This window comes from Polypterus senegalus, chromosome 6, assembly GCF_016835505.1.
Source record: "Polypterus senegalus isolate Bchr_013 chromosome 6, ASM1683550v1, whole genome shotgun sequence".
Classification (NCBI taxonomy): domain Eukaryota; kingdom Metazoa; phylum Chordata; class Cladistia; order Polypteriformes; family Polypteridae; genus Polypterus; species Polypterus senegalus.
The window spans coordinates 188,224,074-188,243,933 of NC_053159.1; the positions used below are offsets into that span (position 1 = coordinate 188,224,074).

The following is a 19,860-nucleotide window of genomic DNA, read 5'->3' on the forward strand; positions in this document are numbered from 1 at the left end:
AGACATTTAGTGTGTGTCATGTGTGCAGATAGCACATCACACATGTTGAAAATAAACCTTAACATCAGATTATACATTGCGTGGGAGACAGCCCGGACACAGACAGGCAGACATCGTTTAAAGCACCACAACACGTTTATTTACAGCTATGTACAACAAGTGAAGCACACACAACCCACTTCACCCCAAAGTCCAGGCCTTCTTCCACAACGTCTTTTCCTCAGGTCCACCTCCTCTCCTCTCCTTTGAGCTCTGTCCTTCTCCGCTCCTGATTCCAGCCATCGAATGGAGGAAGGCGGCCCCTTTTATGCTCACCTGGACGAGCTCCAGGTACCTCCCGATAAGCTTCCACCGGCCCTCCCAGGTGTGGCGGAAGTGCCAGCTGTGCACCCGGAAGCACTCCGGTTGTCCCTGGTCTTCTTCCCTCCAGCACTTCCGGGTTTGGCGGAAGTGCTGAGGGTCAGGGCTCCTCAGGCATCTGGGCGCTCCCTGGTGGTGACCACAGGCCCTTATAGGGTTGAGCTTCTGATCTCTGTTCCTGTGGTGCCCAAAACCACCAGGGTGGTCACTCCCTCGTGGTCTGGAGGAGACATAAGCCCTACTCCGGTCCTTCTGGGCGTCCCAGCTGGGTACTACCCCTAGTCGCTTGCTACAATTGGCATTCAACGTCATCAATGGACAAGTGGTAAACGTGAATGATGCATCGTCGCAGGTGCTGTGTGTGCTCTCTGTCATTCAGTTATGGTAACAGTGTAGGAGTTGATGTAAGTTTGAAAGAAGTGTCAACTCTGTTCATGAAAATATGAACAACAAAATACGCATTTGAAGTAAATGGTGTGTCACACTCCATCAAAAGGCCTTCTGCTAAGAAAGCGGATACTGAAGAGCCACAGGAGATGCAGATTTCAGTGCTCAAAACACCCATATCCACAAATCTGCCTAACGACACCAGTAAACGCACAGATAAGGCTGCCAACATCCTCCTTCTGACTGCACATCAAAACGAATAACTAAAGAAATTTAACATGACTGAGCAACGAAGCCTGAGTTGCCTCGAAAGCTTGTATATTGTAATATTTTTAGTTGGCCAATAAAAGGGGTCATTTTGCTTGACTTTTGGCTTTGCAAAAATAAAATTGTGAAACTTATTTTACGTGGAGTGAAATTCACACCATTATCCCAGTAAGAATGGTGTTTTGAATATTTTAATTTCATCTGCAATCTTGTAGCTGTGCCTGCACAGGGACTACAATTCCCAGCAGTCAGAAGAGCTGTGGTGTTCTGTTTTTTTGTTTTTGCGGAATGGATAACGCTACGTGATCATGGACCATTTAACCAGTGCAACCACTCAGCCTATTATTAGTGATGAGACAGCCATTCGAGCAAAACTGATTTTGTTTGGCTTTGCAGTACTAGGGTGTAGCCATTATGGATATAGTGAGATGTCAAGCGAAATGACCCATTTTATTGGCTAACTAAAAAGATTACAATATGCAAGCTTCTGAAGTAGAGCCCTGAGTTGCCTCGAAAGCTTGCATATTGTAATCTTTTTAGTTAGCCAATAAAATGGGTCATTTTGCTTGACTTTGGTTTTGCAAAAATACTTATTTCACTACGAGTGGAATTCACACCATTATTCCAGGAAGGAATCCTTGTCCCCCGCCCCCCATATTTTAATTTCATCTGCAGGTGTGACTGCACAGGGACTACAGTTCCCATCAGTCAGAAGAACTGTGCTGGGGCTGATGGGAGGACTAACGGATGAGCTACGTTCAGACAGGAGGATTTCATCTGCAGTGTTTAGCTTTTTTCCTCATCACTGTGATAGACTGGCATCTCATCCATTGGTTGGTGCTACCAGGAGAACCCCAACCACATTGGAATGAAAGTAGCAGGAATGTAAAACAGAAGATTAAATGAATTTTTGAAGTGATCAATAACTTTAAGATTAAAAAAAAAACATGGCAGCAAAGAATTGTTGCAAATGAAAAGTAAAAGTCTGGTGGACAAAGCCTGAAACGTTTTGATCGCCGTGTCTCTGAGCTCAACATATTGCGTCCTTCTTTTTTGAGCTCCTCACCTGTTAAATGGTGACAAAGAAACTCAGGCTATTGCTTTGACAGGATGAATCACCAGAGGGGCAATATTCTTGCCACGTAAACTATAACAGGGGCTTAAGTACGGGTAGAGTTTCCCACTGAAGGTCTCTGTGAATGTGTGCAGGTGTTCCCTGGACTCCGCATTGTAAAAAGAAAGCTGTCCTTCGTCGTAATCGAGAAACACTCTGATTCTGTCAGGCTTCCTTCTCACCAGAAGGGAAGTCACTTTCTCACTGACGGCCGAGTACTCCTTCTCATTCCTGAGGCGCACCCTCCTGTATGGCTCCGAACAAAACTCACCCTTCCCCTCCATCTCTAGGGCGATTCCTACAGTCCACTCAATCTTCTCCCTGACCTCCACTTCCCAGTAGTGTCTCCCCGAAGTGTACGCCTCTCTGGCCTGAACAGAGTGAAAATCCATATACCTCCTTGGCTTATCAGGCACAGTCTGCAGTTTTCCGACATTTCTCACTTCCTTGCCATCTTCAGACAGGCAGAGGTAAGGATGTGCTGTATCTGGGTCCAGAATCACGTCAGCTGGGAACAATAAAGCACAGAACTTAATTAATTGTATTTCTGCATTTATTAGTCAAAATGAAGGCTTGCATTCTTCCAGACATTTCATTTTTTTTTTTGTTTTTGTGCATAACACAGCATGATCATTGACCGTTTAACCAGGGCATCCACTCAGCCTATTATTAGTGATGAGACAGCCATTCAGACATCAAAATTGAACTTGTTTAGCTTTGCAAAAATAAATCGTGAAACTTTTTTCATGACAAGTGAAATTCATGCCATTAGCCCAGGAAGAATGGTGTTTTGTGTTGTGGTAGCCGGGTGACATCACCCAGCACCCATTTATTCACAAGTGCCATATTTACAGTGCTCACAGTCCCCAAGTCCCCAAAGTTCTGGCCAACCAACACTATGCCTCTGTCACTTCTTCAGGCCCCTTTTATAATCACCCGGATGTGCCCCAGTGTGGCGGAAGTGCCGGCTACATCCCCGGAAACACTCCGGGTGTCCCGGCTCCTCTTCCCCCCAGCACTTCCGGGTGTGGCAGAAGTGCTGAGTTCCAGGGCTCTGCAGGCATTGGGGCGCCCCCTGGCGGTGACCACGGGCCCCTACAGGGTTGAGCCCCCAAAGGAACCAGGGCGGTCGCCCCCACATGGTCTGGGGAAGGCGTGAGCCCTCCTCCGGTCCTGCTGGGCGTACTGGCTGGGTCGCCACCCCAGCCATCTCCGACAGTATATTTAAAACTCCCTGTCCCCCCATATTTTGTCTCCTCTTCAATTGTATAGCTGTGTCCTCATAGAGACTATAATTCCCATCAGTCAAAAGAACTGTGCTGTGGCTGATGGGAGGGCTCCCTGATGACCAAACGTCAAATAGGAAGACTGCATCTTCCTAAACACTTTCACTTTCACCTTCACTTTCTGCAGAATTTATTGCATTATAGATTTCAAGCTGAATGGAGACATTTGCCATTTTTGCCCATCAAGCTACACTCAATAACCCAAAATGACAAAGTGAACATATGCGACCAGAAAGATTAGCAAGTTTATTGAAAATACAAAAAAAAATGAAAGGTCTCACTCCTAGATGTATTCAGACCCTTAATTTGGTACTTTGCGATGGCCGCTTTGGCAGCAATTCTAGCTTTGAATCTTCTTGGTATGGAAAGTGTCTACAAGCCTTGCACACCTGGATTTGGGTGGTTTATCCCATTCTCCCTGGCAGACAGGGTCAGTCCTAGCCTGTTTGGTGCCCTGGGCGAACACCCCCTCTGGTGCCAAATCCGCCCCCCCAGCGTTCTAATAAACACTGAACAAAATCAGTGCAATAAAACAAACTATTGCAAATGTAATGTCTAACAGAGACAAAATCAAATTTTACATTTATACAGCACCAGAATATTTCGTTATAGTTTAAAGAATTTTCACTTTAGTACCATCTCCAGTCATCAGTTCACCAGGTCACTAACAACTACATAAACCTTCTCTCTCAGAGCTGCAGTCAGTTTATTATTTTGGGTTAACTTTGCCCGCCTACCACTCTCGACTACACGAGTCATTTTCATTAGTAAGTTAGCATGCAAACATATATATCCATACAAAAAAACTCTTACTAACTCAAATCATTTTATCAACATGTTCAAAATCTCATTGACGATATTTTACCGTTTTAAAGCCTGTAATGTGCACTCCAATTATGGCGAATTTATTAACCTGTGATAAAGAATAGAGAGGGCACACGCACTGAGCTGGCGTCAGCTTCACACAGGAGAATCCTCCGCCGCCCCGCCGCTCTCCTCCATGTGTGGCAAGCAGAAAGCAGCAGGCGCACCTCGCAAATGGAGGGCGCCCTTACTCCCTGCAAATGATCCCTGCACCGATCGGTGCCTATGCAATCCCAAAAATGCGCTGGCATGATGATGTTGGGGCAGCATGGGCGCGCGAAAAATAATTAAAACTTTTTTTTTTTTAATTTGCCGATGCCTAAGATGCCGCCCCCTTCACGATGCCGCCCTGGGCAATGGCCCATGTCGCCCATATTAAAAACCGCCACTGCTGGCAGATCCTCTCAAACTCCGTTAGATTGGATGGGAACTGCCATCTTCAGATCTCTCCACACATGCCTGCCGAAGGAAAAGTCATCTCTGATGGAGGATCACAGGAATTGTCGGGTAGAAGGGTATTTTCATCGGATTGGCTGGCCCAGTGCTGACTCAGCTGTGGAATGGCCAATAGGGGGAGGAAGCTTGATGGCCGAGGTCTCCAGGACTCTGAACAAATCCAATTCGTATTAAGTGGTATCATCTCTGTACTTTGTAACAAAAGGCGCTATATGGGCACCTGACCCAACACAGACTCACACCAGAGGCATGTTAAAATAAAATAAACTTTTATTTTTCTTCACCTGTGGGGCGCGTCTTCCCCGTAATCCCCACAGGCACAACACAGTCCTCAGTACAAATAAAACGCCATCAAAACACACCACACACTTTCTTCCTCCTCCTCCCGACTCTGGCCATTGAGTGGTGGTTTCTGGGCCCTTGCATAGTCCGCCCGGAAGTGCTCCAGGTGGTTGATTTCCGAATTCCGGCTGCACTTCAGGGTGTGGCAAATATGCTGCCCATACGGGTTCAGAAGTCCCAGTTGCAGCATCCCCTGGCGGAGTCTGCAGGACCCAACAGCGCTGCACCCAACTCCAATTCCCATGGAGCCCTGCGGGAAACTGAGGCACTGTTCCAACCCTGGGGGGCGGCCATCTAGTGTCCAGGGGGAGGTATTGCACTGTCCAGGGCTGCTCCCCCTGAATATACAGTGAAGGGGCATCCCAGCAGGGTATGGACCCCGGCCATCTGCCACAACTTGTAATATTACTATTGTACTGTGTATTGTGTTGTATTGAGCCCCTTTTTTTGACACCCACTGCATGCCCAACCTACCTGGAAAGGTCTTAATTTGAACTGCCTTTCCCAAGGTTTCTTCCATTTTTTTCCCTACAAGAGTTTTTTTTTTGGGAGTTTTTCCTTGTCTTCTTAGAGAAGGCCCTTAACCTGCATTTGCTCCATCCTGCATAAGCCATTAATCTACAGCCAGCCCTGCATGTAGGCCCTGCAGGGAAAAACCTGGGGACTGGTGGAACAATTGGCACTCCAGCACCATAAAAAAACCTCCCACTGTTCCATTCCATTTGAACTGGTGTGATGCTGAGGTGTCACCCGTTGCATGGCTGCACTCGGGTCCTAATCTGGGATCCTGTGTTGGCTCGTCATGTGATGGGTGCGGCAATGAGCTGTATCAGCGTAGGCTCCTAACCTCTCCTCTCTTCTTAGAGATTCAAGGCTGGGGGGCTGTCAAAAGGCAGAACCTGTTAAAGCCCATTGCGGCACTCCTTGTGTGATTCTACAAAATTAAATTGTGTTGTATTGTATTGTGTGTTCTATGACTTTTTCCGGGCCTCTCAAGGATATTCAGAGACCTGTCCCAAAGCTACTCCAGTGTTGTATTCGCTGTATGCTTCAGATCAGGGGCAGCTCTAGGTTCGTGGCAGCCCTGGGCAGAGAAAGAATCGGTGGCCCCTTCGCCCGCCAATGTCAATATGATATCTTATGCACGGCGGATGGCCACGTCTATTGCGGACACTGCATAGCCGAATCGTGCTCAGAAGCATTTAGCTTATGATAAAGTTCAGGATTGCTCCTTCCTTGATGCAATGAAAGCCTCCTGAGCAGCCTTTCTCTTTCGTTTGAAACAGCCAGATTCGTGTACTCAAAATCTCTTCATTTTGCTCAGAACGGGTATGCGAATGTCTTGTGTCCCCTAGCCGACCAGATATTAACTATGACAATCTGCTAACACTAATACTTTATTAAAACTACAGTGGTGCTTGAAAGTTTGTGAACCCTTTAGAATTTTCTATATTCCTGCATAAATATGACCTAAAACATCATCAGATTTTCACTCAAGTCCTAAAAGTAGATAAAGAGAAACCAGTTAAACAAATGAGACACAAATATTATACTTGGTCATTTATTTATTAAGGAAAATGATCGAATATTATATATTAGTGAGTGGCAAAAGTATGTGAACCTTTGCTTTCAGTTTCTGCTGTGACCCCCCAATAACTACAACTAAACGTTTCCGGTAACTTCTGATCATTCCTGCACACCGGCTTGGAGGAATTTTCGCCCATTCCTCCATACAGAACAGCTTCAACTCTGGGATGTTGGTGGGTTTCCTCACATGAACTGCTCGCTTCAGGTCCTTCCACAACATTTCAATTGGATTAAGGTCAGGACTTTGACTTGGCCATTCCAGAACATTCACTTTGTTCTTCTTTAACCATTCTTTGGTAGAACGACTTGTGTGCTTAGGGTCGTTGTCTTGCTGCATGACCCACCTTCTCTTGAGGCTCACTTCATGGACAGATGTCCTGACATTTTCCTTTAGAATTCTCTGATATCATTCAGAATTCATTGTTCCATCAATGAAGGCAAGCCATCCTGGCCCAGATGCAGCACAACAGGCCCACACCATGATACTCCCACCACCATGTTTCACAGATGGGATAAGGTTCTGACGCTGGAATGCAGTGTTTTCCTTTCTCCAAACATAACGCTTTTCATTTAAACCAAAAAGTTCTATTTTGGTCTCATCCGTCCACAGAATATCTTCCAATAGCCTTCTGGTTTGTCCACGTGATCTTTAGCAAACTGCAGACGAGCAGCAATGTTGTTTTTGGAGAGCAGTGACTTTCTCCTTGCCACCCTGCCATGCACACCATTGTTGTTCAGTGTTCTCCTGATGGTGGACTCATGAATGTGAACATTAGCCAATGTGAGAGAGGCCTTCAGTTCCTTAGAAGATACCCTGGGGTCCTTTGTGACCTCGCCGACTATTACACGTGTGCCTTGCTCTTGGAGTGATCTTTGTTGGTCAACCACTCCTGGGGAGGGTAACAGTGGTCTTGAATTTCCTCCATTTGTACACAATCTGTCTGACTGTGGATTGGTGGAGTCCAAACTCTTTAGAGATGGTTTGGTAACCTTTTCCAGCCTGATGAGCATCAGCAACTCTTTTTGTGAGGTCCTCAGAAATCTCCTTTGTTCGTGCCATGATACACTTCCACAGACATGTGTTGTGAAGAGCAGACTTTGATAGATCCTGTTCTTTAAATAACACAGAGTGCCCACTCACACCTGATTGGCATCCCATTGATTGAAAACACCAGACACATATATAATATGTAATATGCCACTCACAAATATGTCATATTCGATCATTTTCCTCAATAAATAAATGACCAAGTATATTTTTGTCTCATTTGTTTAACTGGTTTCTCGTTATCTACTTTTAGGACTTGAGTGAAAATCTGATGATGTTTTAGGTCATATTTATGCAGAAATACAGAAAATTCTAAAGGGTTCACAACTGTAGGTGAAACATTAACTTGTAAGACGACTTGCCCACTTGCACTAGCTTCACTTCAGCTGTCAGCTCTGTCATTATTTTCTCTTCCTTTTTTATATTCAATATATATTGGTGTGGCGGCCCCTGGGATTTGGCGGCCCTGTGCAGGTGCACAGTTTGCATATGCTTAAGGCCGCCCTTGGTTCAGATCATGTCATGCTGAAAGGTGAACCGTTACACCAGTGCACACTGGAGCAGGTTTTCTTCAAGGACCCCTCTATATTTAGCTGCATTCATCCTTTCCTTGATTCTGATGAGTCTCCATGTCCCTGCCCTCCTATAACATGATGCTTCCACCACCGTACTTCACCGTAGTGATATTGTTAGGTAGGCAATGAGCAATACCCGGTCCTCACCAGACAGAATGTTTGCACTTCTGCCCAAAGAGTTCCATTTGTGTCTCATGAGATCAGAAGATCTTTTCCCTCCTTCTTTCAGAGTCCTCCAAATACCATTTTGGAATTTTCTTTTGGACCCGTTTCTGAGAAATTCATGGATTAAGGAGGAGCATAAGGTGTTGTCAAATCTTTAGGGAGAAGCGTTCCTTTCTTCAAGCGGGCTGGCCACTCTACCATAAATAACTCCAAGGTGAATTGTAGAGCGTATGAGAACATGAGGGCAACCATTAAGAAGGATATCAGGGAGGCTAAAAGACAGTTGGAGAGGAATAAAGAAGATAAGGTGAAAGGCGACCCTAAGAAAATCATTCAGTGTTTTAGTAGCAAAAGGACAGTCAAGGAGAAGATGAAGTGCAACAGAAATAGTAGAGGGGAGTTAAAAGATACAGACAATGAAATAGAGGATGAGCTAAACTCGCATTTTTCTGAAGTCTTCACATGTGAGGAAGTGGATAACCTCAGAGCAGTAACAGGGACTACTAAGGAGGTACTGAGGGATTTGGAAATTGTAGAGAGAGAAGAGCAGCTATGACTAAATAGGCTGAGTTCAAACAAATCACCAGGACAAGATGATATTTAACACAGAGTGCTTAAGGAGGCTAGCGAGTACAGATATAAACCCTTGACACATATTTTTAGGAAGTCACTGCTCACTGGAGAGATTCTGAAGGATTGCAAAGTGGCAAATATCATCCCATTAAATGGAAAGGGTGACTGGGCAGATCCAAGCAACTACAGGCCAGTAAGCTTAATGTGCATCACAGGAAAATTAATGGAAGGAATTTTTAAGGAGAAGATTGAGCAGCACATGGCAAGGACAGGAGTTTTACTGAACAGTCAGTATGGGGTCAGAACAGGGAGGTCATGTTTTACCAACATGATGGGATTCTATGAGGAGTCAACAAAAGGATACGATCAGAGTGGAGCAGATGATATCATTGATCTGGACTTTCAGAAAACATTTGATAAGGTGCCACATGAGAGGACTAACTAAAAGAAGTGGCAGTTCAGGGTGACTTTTTAGATGGGTTCAGAATTGTTCAGGCACAGGGAGACAGAGGGTAATGGTGTGAGGAACCTCATCAGAACTGGCCGATGTTCAGAGTGGTGACCAGCAGGGGGCAGTGCGGTGGCCGCTGCTATTTTCAATATTTATAAATGATTTAGATAGGAATATAAGTAACAAGCTGGTTAAGTTTGCAGATGATATCAAGATAGGTGGATTAGCAGATAATTTGGAATCCGTTAAATCATCACAGAGGAACTTGGACAGCAGACAGGCTTGGGCAGATTTGTGGCAGATAGAATTTAATGTCAGTAAATGTAAAGTATTACACATAGGAAGTAAAAATGTGAGGTTTGAATACACAATGGGAGGTCTGGAAATTTAGAGTCCACCTTACAGGAAGGATTTAGGAGTCGTAGTGGACTATCGACCTACCGACAGTGTTCAGAAGCAATTAAGAAGGCTAACAGAATGTCCGGTTATATAGCGCCTTGATGTGTGCAGTACAAGTCACAGGAGGTTCTGCTCAGGCTTTATAACACACTGGTGAGGCCTCATCTAGAGTCCTGGGTGCAGTTTTGGCCTCCAGGCTACAAAAAGGACATAGCAGCACAAGAGAAGGTCCAGAGAAGAGCAACTAGGCTGATTCCAGGGCTACTGGGGATGAATTATGAGGAAAGATTAAAAGAGCTGAGCCTTTACAGTTTAGGCAAAAGAAGATTAAGAGGTGACAGGATTGAAGTGTTTAAAATTATGAATAGAATTAGTCCAGTGGATCAAGACGGTTATTTTAAAATGAGTTAATCAAGAACACGGAGACACAGTTGGAAACTTGTTAAGGGGAAATTTCACACAAACATTAAGAAGAACTAAAGACACTTGGACTAAGTGACCAAGTCAGACTTTAGGGACTTTCAAAACTTGACTTGATGTTATTTTAGAAGAATTAAGTGGACAGGACTGGCAAGCTTTGTTGGGCTGATTGACTGACCTGTTCTTGTCTAGATTGTTCTAAGGTTCTAAAGAAAAGAACTAAAGAAATGTATCAGCAAGCATCGGTTTTATTATCAACAGTATAACTCTGTCAATGGTGTAAAGAAACTGTTAATTACTTTATTTTGACCAGCAACGTGACTACAAGTCTCAATTTGAATGAGAGCCCTAGAAGTATGGCACCATGCGAAGTGCAGGCTTAGAAGCACATGTGCCACCACGTTTCTTTGCGCTGCCCACGCTTGCTATGAACAATGCATTTGTTAGTTGATGACTGTTTGAGCTCAGTGTGTGGCAGAATATCAAAGTCGTTCTGTCCAGACAGTTGTGACAATTTGGACATCTTGTGATGAAGAAACACCTTTGGGGCTGCTATCCACATCAGTGGCAGAGCTCTCAGGATCTGCTTCATTCAATTGAGTGTCACTATCTCAATCTCTGTCATATTCATCTTGCAACAAATTTAGTGGTTTCAAATCCTTAGCAACTTTATACCTTTTTTTGCGGTGATGTAACTACGCACTCTTATTTAAAAAACAAGCTGTGGCCACTAAACAATAAAAAATAATTCTATGGCTATCCACAAGATGGCAGCACTATTGCTGGTAACTGAGACATGGTAGAAGCAACTGACTGTGTGTCTAGTGGATGAATAATGAGGTACGAGTTCTCTCCTATGTCACATTTTGACTTTCTCAATGACATATGAGTTATAACTTATACCTCATGAGTTAAGACAGCAGGGTGGAATTAGAATACATACGTGGAAATGCTGCCAGACATGTAAATGCTTCTTGTATGATGTGCACAAATTTATCTGGAAGCAAAACACCGTGAGTGTGTGTGTGTGAGTGTGTGCAGATAAAAAGTGAGTTTGCTACAAATTCAGTTTTATGGGACTTGTTTCGCTCATCACTATTCTTCATTAACCCTTAACCAGAACCATCCCATCACACACACACACACACACATTTTGACAAAACTGAATTGTATTAGAAGGAAATACTTTCAGATAGAGTATAATTGTAATTGGACTAGTAAGTCACATATCTGATAATGTCCAAGATGCCCACCAGAATGCTTACCTGCAGAACTGATGATTCTTCTCCATTCTAAAAGACAGAAGCAAAAAACATCAGTCAGAAACACAAACTGACATTTAATGGTGTGGGGGAAAGCAGCATGGGGTCTATATACATAATAATGGATATAAAACACTGCAACACTGACTACCATGTCAAAGTTCATAGCTGAAAGTGAGGGGGTACAAAGTCCTCAGCAACATTTTAGCCAAACAACATTTTATACAGAACTATTACTACTACTACTACTAATAATAATAATAATGTGTGTAAAATACGACTACTACTACTACTAATAATAATAATGTGTGTAAAATACGACTACTACTACCACTACTACTAATGATAATAATATAATAATAATAATAATAATAATAATAATAATAATGTGTGTAAAATACGACCACTACTACTACTACTACTACTACTACTACTAATAATAATAATAATGTGTGTAAAATATGACTACTACTACCACTACTACTACTACCAATGATAATAATAATAATAATAATAATAATAATAATAATAATAATAATAATAATAATAATAATAATAATAATAATGTGTGTAAAATATGACTACTACTACCACTACTACTAATGATAATTATAATAATAATAATAATGTGTGTAAAATATGACTACTAATATGAATATGTCTGCTACTACTACTACTACTATTACTAATAATAATAATAATGTGTGTAAAATATGACTACTACTAGTGCTGCTACTATTACTACTAGTAATAATATGTGTGTAAAACATGACTACTACTACTACTACTACTACTACTAATAATAATAATAATAATAATAATAATAATAATAATACAGTAATAATTATAATAACAATGCATGTAAAATATGACTACTACTACCAATAGGGGCTACTGCTGTGGCACCGTACCCCTATATGTTTAATTATTAACAGGCTACATTATTTAAATGAAGTTAACAATTTGTCTGTAAAATGCAATACACATATTTTAATGCATTTCATCATAAAATGATGCCAAATATACATCCTAGTATTCCAACAGCACACAGTGCCAAGAGGAGAGCTCTTGGAAATCGAAATCGACTTAGAAGAATGTCGTCATCATCTGTAAATACGAGGTGCTCTCTTCTATTGAATTGAATTGAATTCATTTATTGTCATTGTATGGTATAAGGAGATTACCACTAGGAATGACACCCTGTTTATTTATGGGTGGGCCTTTCATGGTTCCTGGTGGCTCATTTTGAACGCGTGAGGGACTGGAGGGTTTTGTGAGTATCTGTGTCTTTCCTTGTGCCTCATGATTTTTTGGACATTTGAACTTTTTGACAATGATTTTTGAATGGTGATTTTGAGACTTGTTTGCTGTGTTTGACTTGCCTCTTCAGGTATCTCCTTGTGTTTCCAGAGCTTTGTGAAAATTAACCTTTAATTTTGTTATCAAGATTTGTCTCAGCCCTTTGGGGTTCTAATCAGGGCTTCTCCCCCTCTAGTGGGCAATTTTTGAAAATGTTTTTTGGCACATGTGAGTTTGGAACTCCCAGGATACAAAAAGGACATTGCTAGAAAAACTCTGGAGAAGAGCAATTAGGCTGATTCCAGGGTTACAGGGAGTGCGTTAGGCTAACAGAATGTCAGGTTATATAGCGCCTTGATGTGTGCAGTACAAGTCACAGGAGGATCTGCTCAAGCTTTATAACTCTGGTGAGGCCTCATCTGGAGTTCTGTGTGAAGTTTTGGTCTTCAGGCTACAAACAGGACATAGCAGCAATTGAAAAGGTCCAGAGAAGAGCAACTAGGCTGATTTGAGGACTTGGACAACATACAGGCTTGAGGGAATTTGTGGCAGAAGTCAATTAATGTCAGTAAATGTAAAGCATTACACATCTTCTTCTTCTTCTTTCGGCTGCTCCCGTTAGGGGTTGCCACAGTGGATCATATTCTTCCATATCTTTCTGTCCTCCGCATCTTGCTCTGTCACTGCGATCACCTACACGTCGTCTCTTACCACATCCATAAACCTTCTCTTAGCCCTTCCTCTCCTCTTCCCTGGCAGCTCTATCCTTAGCATCCTTCTCCCAATATACCCAGCATTTCTCCTCTGCACATGTCCAAACCATCACAAACGCGCCTCTCTGACTTTGTCTCCCAACCGTCCAACCTGAGCTGACCCTCTAATGTCCTCATTTCTAATCCTGTCCATCTTCATCACACTCCTTGCAAATCTTACCATCTTTAACTCTGCCACCTCCAGCTCTGTCTCCTGCTTTCTGGTCAGTGCCACCGTCTCCCGCCCATATAAAAACACTCTTCTCCACCCACTCCACTCTGCCTGCACTCTCTTCTTCACCTCTTCTGTACTGTTGATCCCAAGTGTTTAAACTCCTCCACCTTCACCAGCTCTACTCCTCCCTCTCATTCACACACATGTATTCTGTCTTGGTGGTCCTGCTGACCTTCATTCCTCTCCTCTCCAGACCATATCTCCACTTCTCCAGGGTCTCCTCAACCTGCTCTCTACTCTCTCTACAGATCACAATGTCATCAGCAAACATCACAGTCCACGAGGACTCCTGTCTAATCTCATCTGTCAGCCTGTCCATCACCATTGACAATAAGAAAGGGCTCATAGCCGATCCCTGATGTAATCCCACCTCCGTCTCTCCTACTGCGGACCTCACCACGGTCACACTCCCCTCGTACATATCCTGTACAACTCTTACGTACTTCTCTGCCACTCCTGACTTCCTCATACAATACCACAACTCCTCTCCTCACCCTGTTATTTGCTTTCTCCAGGTCCACAAAGACGCAATGCAACTCCTTCTGGCCTTCTCTCTACTTCTCCATCAACACCCTCAGAGCAAACATCTCATCCGTGGTGCTCTTTCCTGTCATGACACCACACTGCTGCTCACTAATCATCACCTCACTTCTTAACTGAGCTTCCACTACTCTTTCCCATAATTTCATGCTGTGGCTCATCAATTTTATCCCCTTGTAGTTACTGCAGTCCTACACATCCCCATTAATCTTAAATATCAGCACCAGTCCACTTCTTCTCCACTCCTCATCATCCTCTCACTTTCCAAGATTCCATTAAACAATCTGGTTAGAAACTACACTGCCATCTCTCCTAAACACCTCCATGCTTCCACAGGTATGTCATCTGGACCAACGGCCTTTCCATTCTTCATCCTCTTCATGGCTGTCCTTACTTCCTCCTTGCTAATCTGTTGCACTTCCTGATTCACTGTCTCCACATCATCCAACCTCTTCTCTCTCTCGTTCTCTTCATTCATCAGCCTCTCAAAGTACTCCTTCCATCTGCTCACCACACTCTCCTTACTTGTGAGTTTGTTTCCATCTTTATCCTTTATCACCCTAACTTGCTGCTCATCTTTCCCAGCTCGGTCCCCCTCTGTAGCCCACCGGTCCTTTTCTCCCTCTTTAGTGTCCAACCTCTCATACAACTCATCATACTCCTTTTCTTTAGCCTTCGCCACCGCTCTCTTCACCTTGCGCCTTATTTCCTTGTACTCTTGTCTACTTTCTGCATCTCTCTGACTATCCCACTTCTTCTTCACCATCCTCTTCCTCTGTATACTCTCCTGTATTTCCTCATTCCACCACCAGGTTTCCTTTTCCTCCTTCCTCTTTCCAGATGTCACGCCAAGCACCCTTCTTGCCGTCACCCTTTCCTCATCTGCTGTAGTTTCCCAGCTGTCTGGTAACTCTTCACTGCCACCCAGTGCCTGTCTCACCTTCTCCCTAATCTCAACCTTGAAGTCTTCCTTTTCAACTTCCGCCATTTGATCCTTGGCTCTGCCCTCACTCTCTTCCTCTTCTTGATCTCCATCGTCATCCTACAGACCACCATCCTATGCTGCTTAACTACACTTTCCCCTGCCACCACTTTGCAGTCTCCAATCTCCTTCAGATTGACTCTTCTGCATAGGATGTCATCTACCTGTGGGCATCTTCCTCCACTCTTGTACGTCACTTTGTGTTCCTTCCTCTTCTTAAAGTATGTATTCACCAGAGCCATGTCCATCCTTTTGGCAAAATCCACTATCCTCTGACCTTCTTCATTCCTTTCCTTGGCACCATACCTACCCATCACCTCCTCGTCTCCTCTGTTCCCTTCACCAACATGTCCATTTAAATCCGCTCCAATCACCACTTTCTGTCCCTTGAGTACACTGCTCATCACTTCATCCAACTAACACCAGAAATCTTCATTCTCCTCCATCGCACATCCAGCTTTTGGGGCATATGCACTAACAACATTCATAATCACACCTCCAATTTCCAGCTTCATAATCATTACTCTGTCTGACACTCTTTTCACCTCCAAAACACTCTTGACATTCTGTTCCTTCAGAATAACTCCTACTCCATTTCTCCTCCAATCCACACCATGATAGAACAATTAAAATCCACCTCTGATCCACCTTGCCTTTGTCCCCTTCCATTTAGTCTCAGGCACGTATAATACACATCAACCTTCCTTCTCTCCATCATATCTGCTAACTCTCTCCCCTTACCAGTCATACTGCCAACATTCAAAGTTCCTACCCTCAGTTCCACTCTCTTTACCTTCTTCCTCTCCTGCTGCCACTGGACTCGTCTCCCTGCTCTTCTTCTCCTTCTTTGGCCAACAGTAGCCCAATTTCCGCCAGCACCCTGTTCACTAACAGTGCTGGTGGCGGTTGCTTGTTAACCCGGGGCTCGACCGATCCATTATGGAAATTTGTATTGTTGTCTGCATATTGATTTGGCAAAATTTTACACCGGATACCCTTGTGAGGTTCGAATTACAATGGGAAGTCTGATAATTGAAGGTCTAATGAGTTGTATTAGACTCGACATTATCAATTGCCATTAAGGAGGCTAACAGAATGTCCGGTTATATAGCGCCTTGATGTGTGCAGTACAAGTCACAGGAGGTTCTGCTCAAGCTTTATAACACACTGGTGAGGCCTCATCTAGAGTCCTAGGTGCAGTTTTGGTCTCCAGGCTACAAAAAGGACATAACAGCACTGGAGAAAGTCCAGAGACGAGTGACTAGGCTGATTCCAGGGCTACAGGCGATGAGTTATGGAGAAAGATTAAAAGAGCTGGAGGAATTAAGTTGATAGGACTGGCAAGCTTTGTTGGTCTGTTCACATCCAGATTGTTGTAATGTTCTGAAAAAGTAAGTCAAAAGTTTCCATGGGGTGTCTTTACTTTTTCACGTGACTGTATGCATAATCAAAACTGATTCTAAGTAAGAAAACCTTAAGAATCACAGCACTAAATGTTCTTGTAACATCTCATTTTGATGTCCCTGGCCATGCAACCCAAGTACATACCTGAATTTGTCACCCGTCTTGTCACATCTGAAAAGATTTAAACAGAAACAGACCTGCATTACTGAGTGAACGTTCAATAAATAAACACAAATGTAACCATTTTTTTATGAACAATATATGATCATGTTGATTTTTGCGTTTTTAATAAAATTTTTATTAGTAAAGTTCAAAAATAAATTATAAACCCAATCCCCAAAAATGTTGGCAGAGTATAGCAATTCTAATAGAAGTACAAAGGAGTGATTTGCAAATTTCCTTCCGCATGAGCTGAATTGAAACTCTACAACAGCACTTTATTGGGTTGTCTTCCTTATGAATTTTTTTTTAATACACACTCAGGTCAAATCTGATGACTGCAAGAGCGGCGTTTAGGGGAGGCAAAAAGGGGGACTGTCCCAAGCCCTATGCCTAAGGGGGTCCCCGCTTTTGAGGTCTGTGTGTTCCGTTCGAGTAGATTTTTCAATTTATATTCTCCAGTATATACAGTACATATATATATATATATATATATATATATATATATATATATATATTGTGGTCCCCGGCCGGGACGCCAGGAGGAGGAAAGGAGGGCTTGTGCCTCCTCCAGACCGCGAGGGCGCCCGCCCTGGTTATATAGGGGACCACGGGTACAGGGCTTGGAAGCCCAGCCCTGTAGGGACTCGTGGACACCGGCAGGCGGCGCCCATGCCGGTTTACCCTGTGTGGTCTTTGGCCGGGATGGAGCCCGGCGGGACGCTTGAAGACCGGAGGAGGGCGTGTACCTCCTCCAGACTGAGTGGGGGCGTCCGTCCTGGTTAGGCAGGGGGCCTCGGGTACAGGGCATGGAAGCCCAGCCCTGTAGGGACCCGTGGCCACCTCCAGGCGCCGCCCCGGTGCCTAATTATCCCGGGAGCCCGGCACTTCCGCCACACCAGGAAGTGCCGGGAAGACTTTGTGTGGCGCCGGAGAGCGCCAGGAAAGCAGCCGACACTTCCGCCACGCTGGGGCGTGGCTAAGGAGAAGAGGCCGGAAACACCTGGGGTTCATCCGGGGCATTATTTAGGCCGCCTCCTCCAGTCATTTGGTGGAAGTCGGGAGGCAGAAGACGGAGCTGGAGAGAGGACAGGAGGCGGCCAGAGGAAAGGCACAGTGACTGTGGGCCCTGGACTTTTGGGGGATTCAGTGCCAGCAGCACTGGGGTTCGTGAGTGCACGTGACTTTTATAGCAGTGTAAATAGTGTGAATAAAAAGTGTGTTGGGTGCAAAAATGTTGTCCGTCTGTCTGTGCCGGGGCCAGCATTCACAATATATATATATATATATATATATATATATATATACAGTATATATATATATATATATATATATATATACATATACATATTTGATATGCTTCTAAGAGGAACCCTTTAAAAATCCTTCCTCGAGGTCAAATTCCGTACATATACGTCTTTGTAAAAAAAAAGGGTCCCCAGTATAATCCCCTTCCTAAAATAGGTCTAGCCCATTAGTCGCTGGGTTGGCTTCTGTTTTGACTTGGGAACAACTCATGACTTGTCACTTAGGACTCCTTCATGTTCGGAGAGCCCACCATCGTTTCTTAGTCGAGTGGTTCAGTTTGCTACAGTAGGCCAAGTTGAAACAGTGGGGGTAGTGTTTGGTAGTGGAACACGAAGCAACAGCGTTTTATTACTGGTTTAACTGTATGCTGTCGACGCCATGAGTGGAAGAGATCATGGCACACTTTCTTAATTAATAGATTATCTCTATATATAATCTTCATTTGGATCTTGATCTTTGTTTGTCCGCGAATGAATTAGCAGAAGAAGCACTAGATGGCAGTAGAGAGACAGCTAACACATAAGCATTGCATTAAGAATCTCCTCCAGGCTTATACTACTGAAGACTGCAGTACGCCAGTCACACCTCAAAACACAGACATTCAAACTAAACAAATTGTTGTGCTTTAAATTAACTAAAGAGATCTTCATTTAGATCTTGATCTTTTTTTGTCCGCAAATTCCACGCATGCGTAGACCACCTTTCAGTTTAGTACGTTGTTGTTACTCATGGATGTCAACAATGTGCCGGAATAACGAAAGGGGTGGTGGACAGTGTTACGCTGATTAGCTCCTGAGGCCTGGTTAGAGAATGAGATTGCCGAAGATAAAAGGTATGCGCCTACGTGACATATGAATGAAAGACAGACAGTGGGTACAATGAATGACAACGTAACAGCACGTTCCGGAAATTCTTATTGTTACGTTGTAGCCGGCGAGTGCTGCGCGTCTCACAGTTGTACCGTGGCTTGCTCACATGTCAGTGAAGTGATCCCTATTTATGCTTTAAAGAGCCTGGATACCTATGTGTCCCCCTTTTATAACCATTGCTCCGTGTATATTGCCTTACTCTTTGGATTGCCACAAAGCAACCTGCGAGATTGGAGAAAGGTTGAGAAGACATCGTGAGAGGAAACGACAGCGTTGTGAAAACGAGACGGACTGTGAACGGACAGAAACAGAAATGCTCCTACACCACCACATAATTACGATTCGGACAGCGATTCAGAGTTGGCCGTTCCTATCGAATCATTGTCCGAGGGTTTTCTTTTGTAATTTTGTTTCCCTTATAAAAAGTCATAATGCTGTGCGACGAAGGGCCCAGTTCACGACTGGCAGCCGCGTTTAAACAGGGAGCCCTTCACAGACAATTTTAACACGCGCAACGTAGTTGGGAGCACATGGCTAGTATCGTGTATTGTATATTTTGATAAAGTCCGCGTGTTATCTTACAAAAATTTAGCTGAATACTATAATGAGAAGATCTGGTGTATGTTAACATTACTTTTATGAAATTCACATGCAAGTTTATACAGTCCACACATACCGGTAACAGCGTTTGACGTAATTGGCCCCACGTGGGGTTGGACAGCCCTAGGCCCCTGCCCACCCCAAGGCCGTCTCTGG

General features: G+C 43.8%; 1 protein-coding gene across 3 annotated transcripts in view; it reads right to left on the reverse strand.

Moving 5' to 3' along the window:
• Positions 1 to 451: 451 nt before the first annotated feature.
• Positions 452 to 19,860, reverse strand: part of LOC120531901 (butyrophilin subfamily 1 member A1-like) — a 76,398-nt gene continuing 56,989 nt past the window's right edge. For all 3 annotated transcript variants that reach the window (XM_039757734.1, XM_039757733.1, XM_039757732.1), the window contains 3 exons: positions 16,913 to 16,939; positions 11,560 to 11,586; positions 452 to 2,636 (listed from right to left, as the gene is read on the reverse strand). In XM_039757734.1, coding sequence (XP_039613668.1) covers positions 2,104 to 2,636; positions 11,560 to 11,586; positions 16,913 to 16,939 — 587 coding nt within the window. In that variant the 3' untranslated portion in view covers positions 452 to 2,103. The remainder of the gene's footprint in view (positions 2,637 to 11,559; positions 11,587 to 16,912; positions 16,940 to 19,860) is intronic.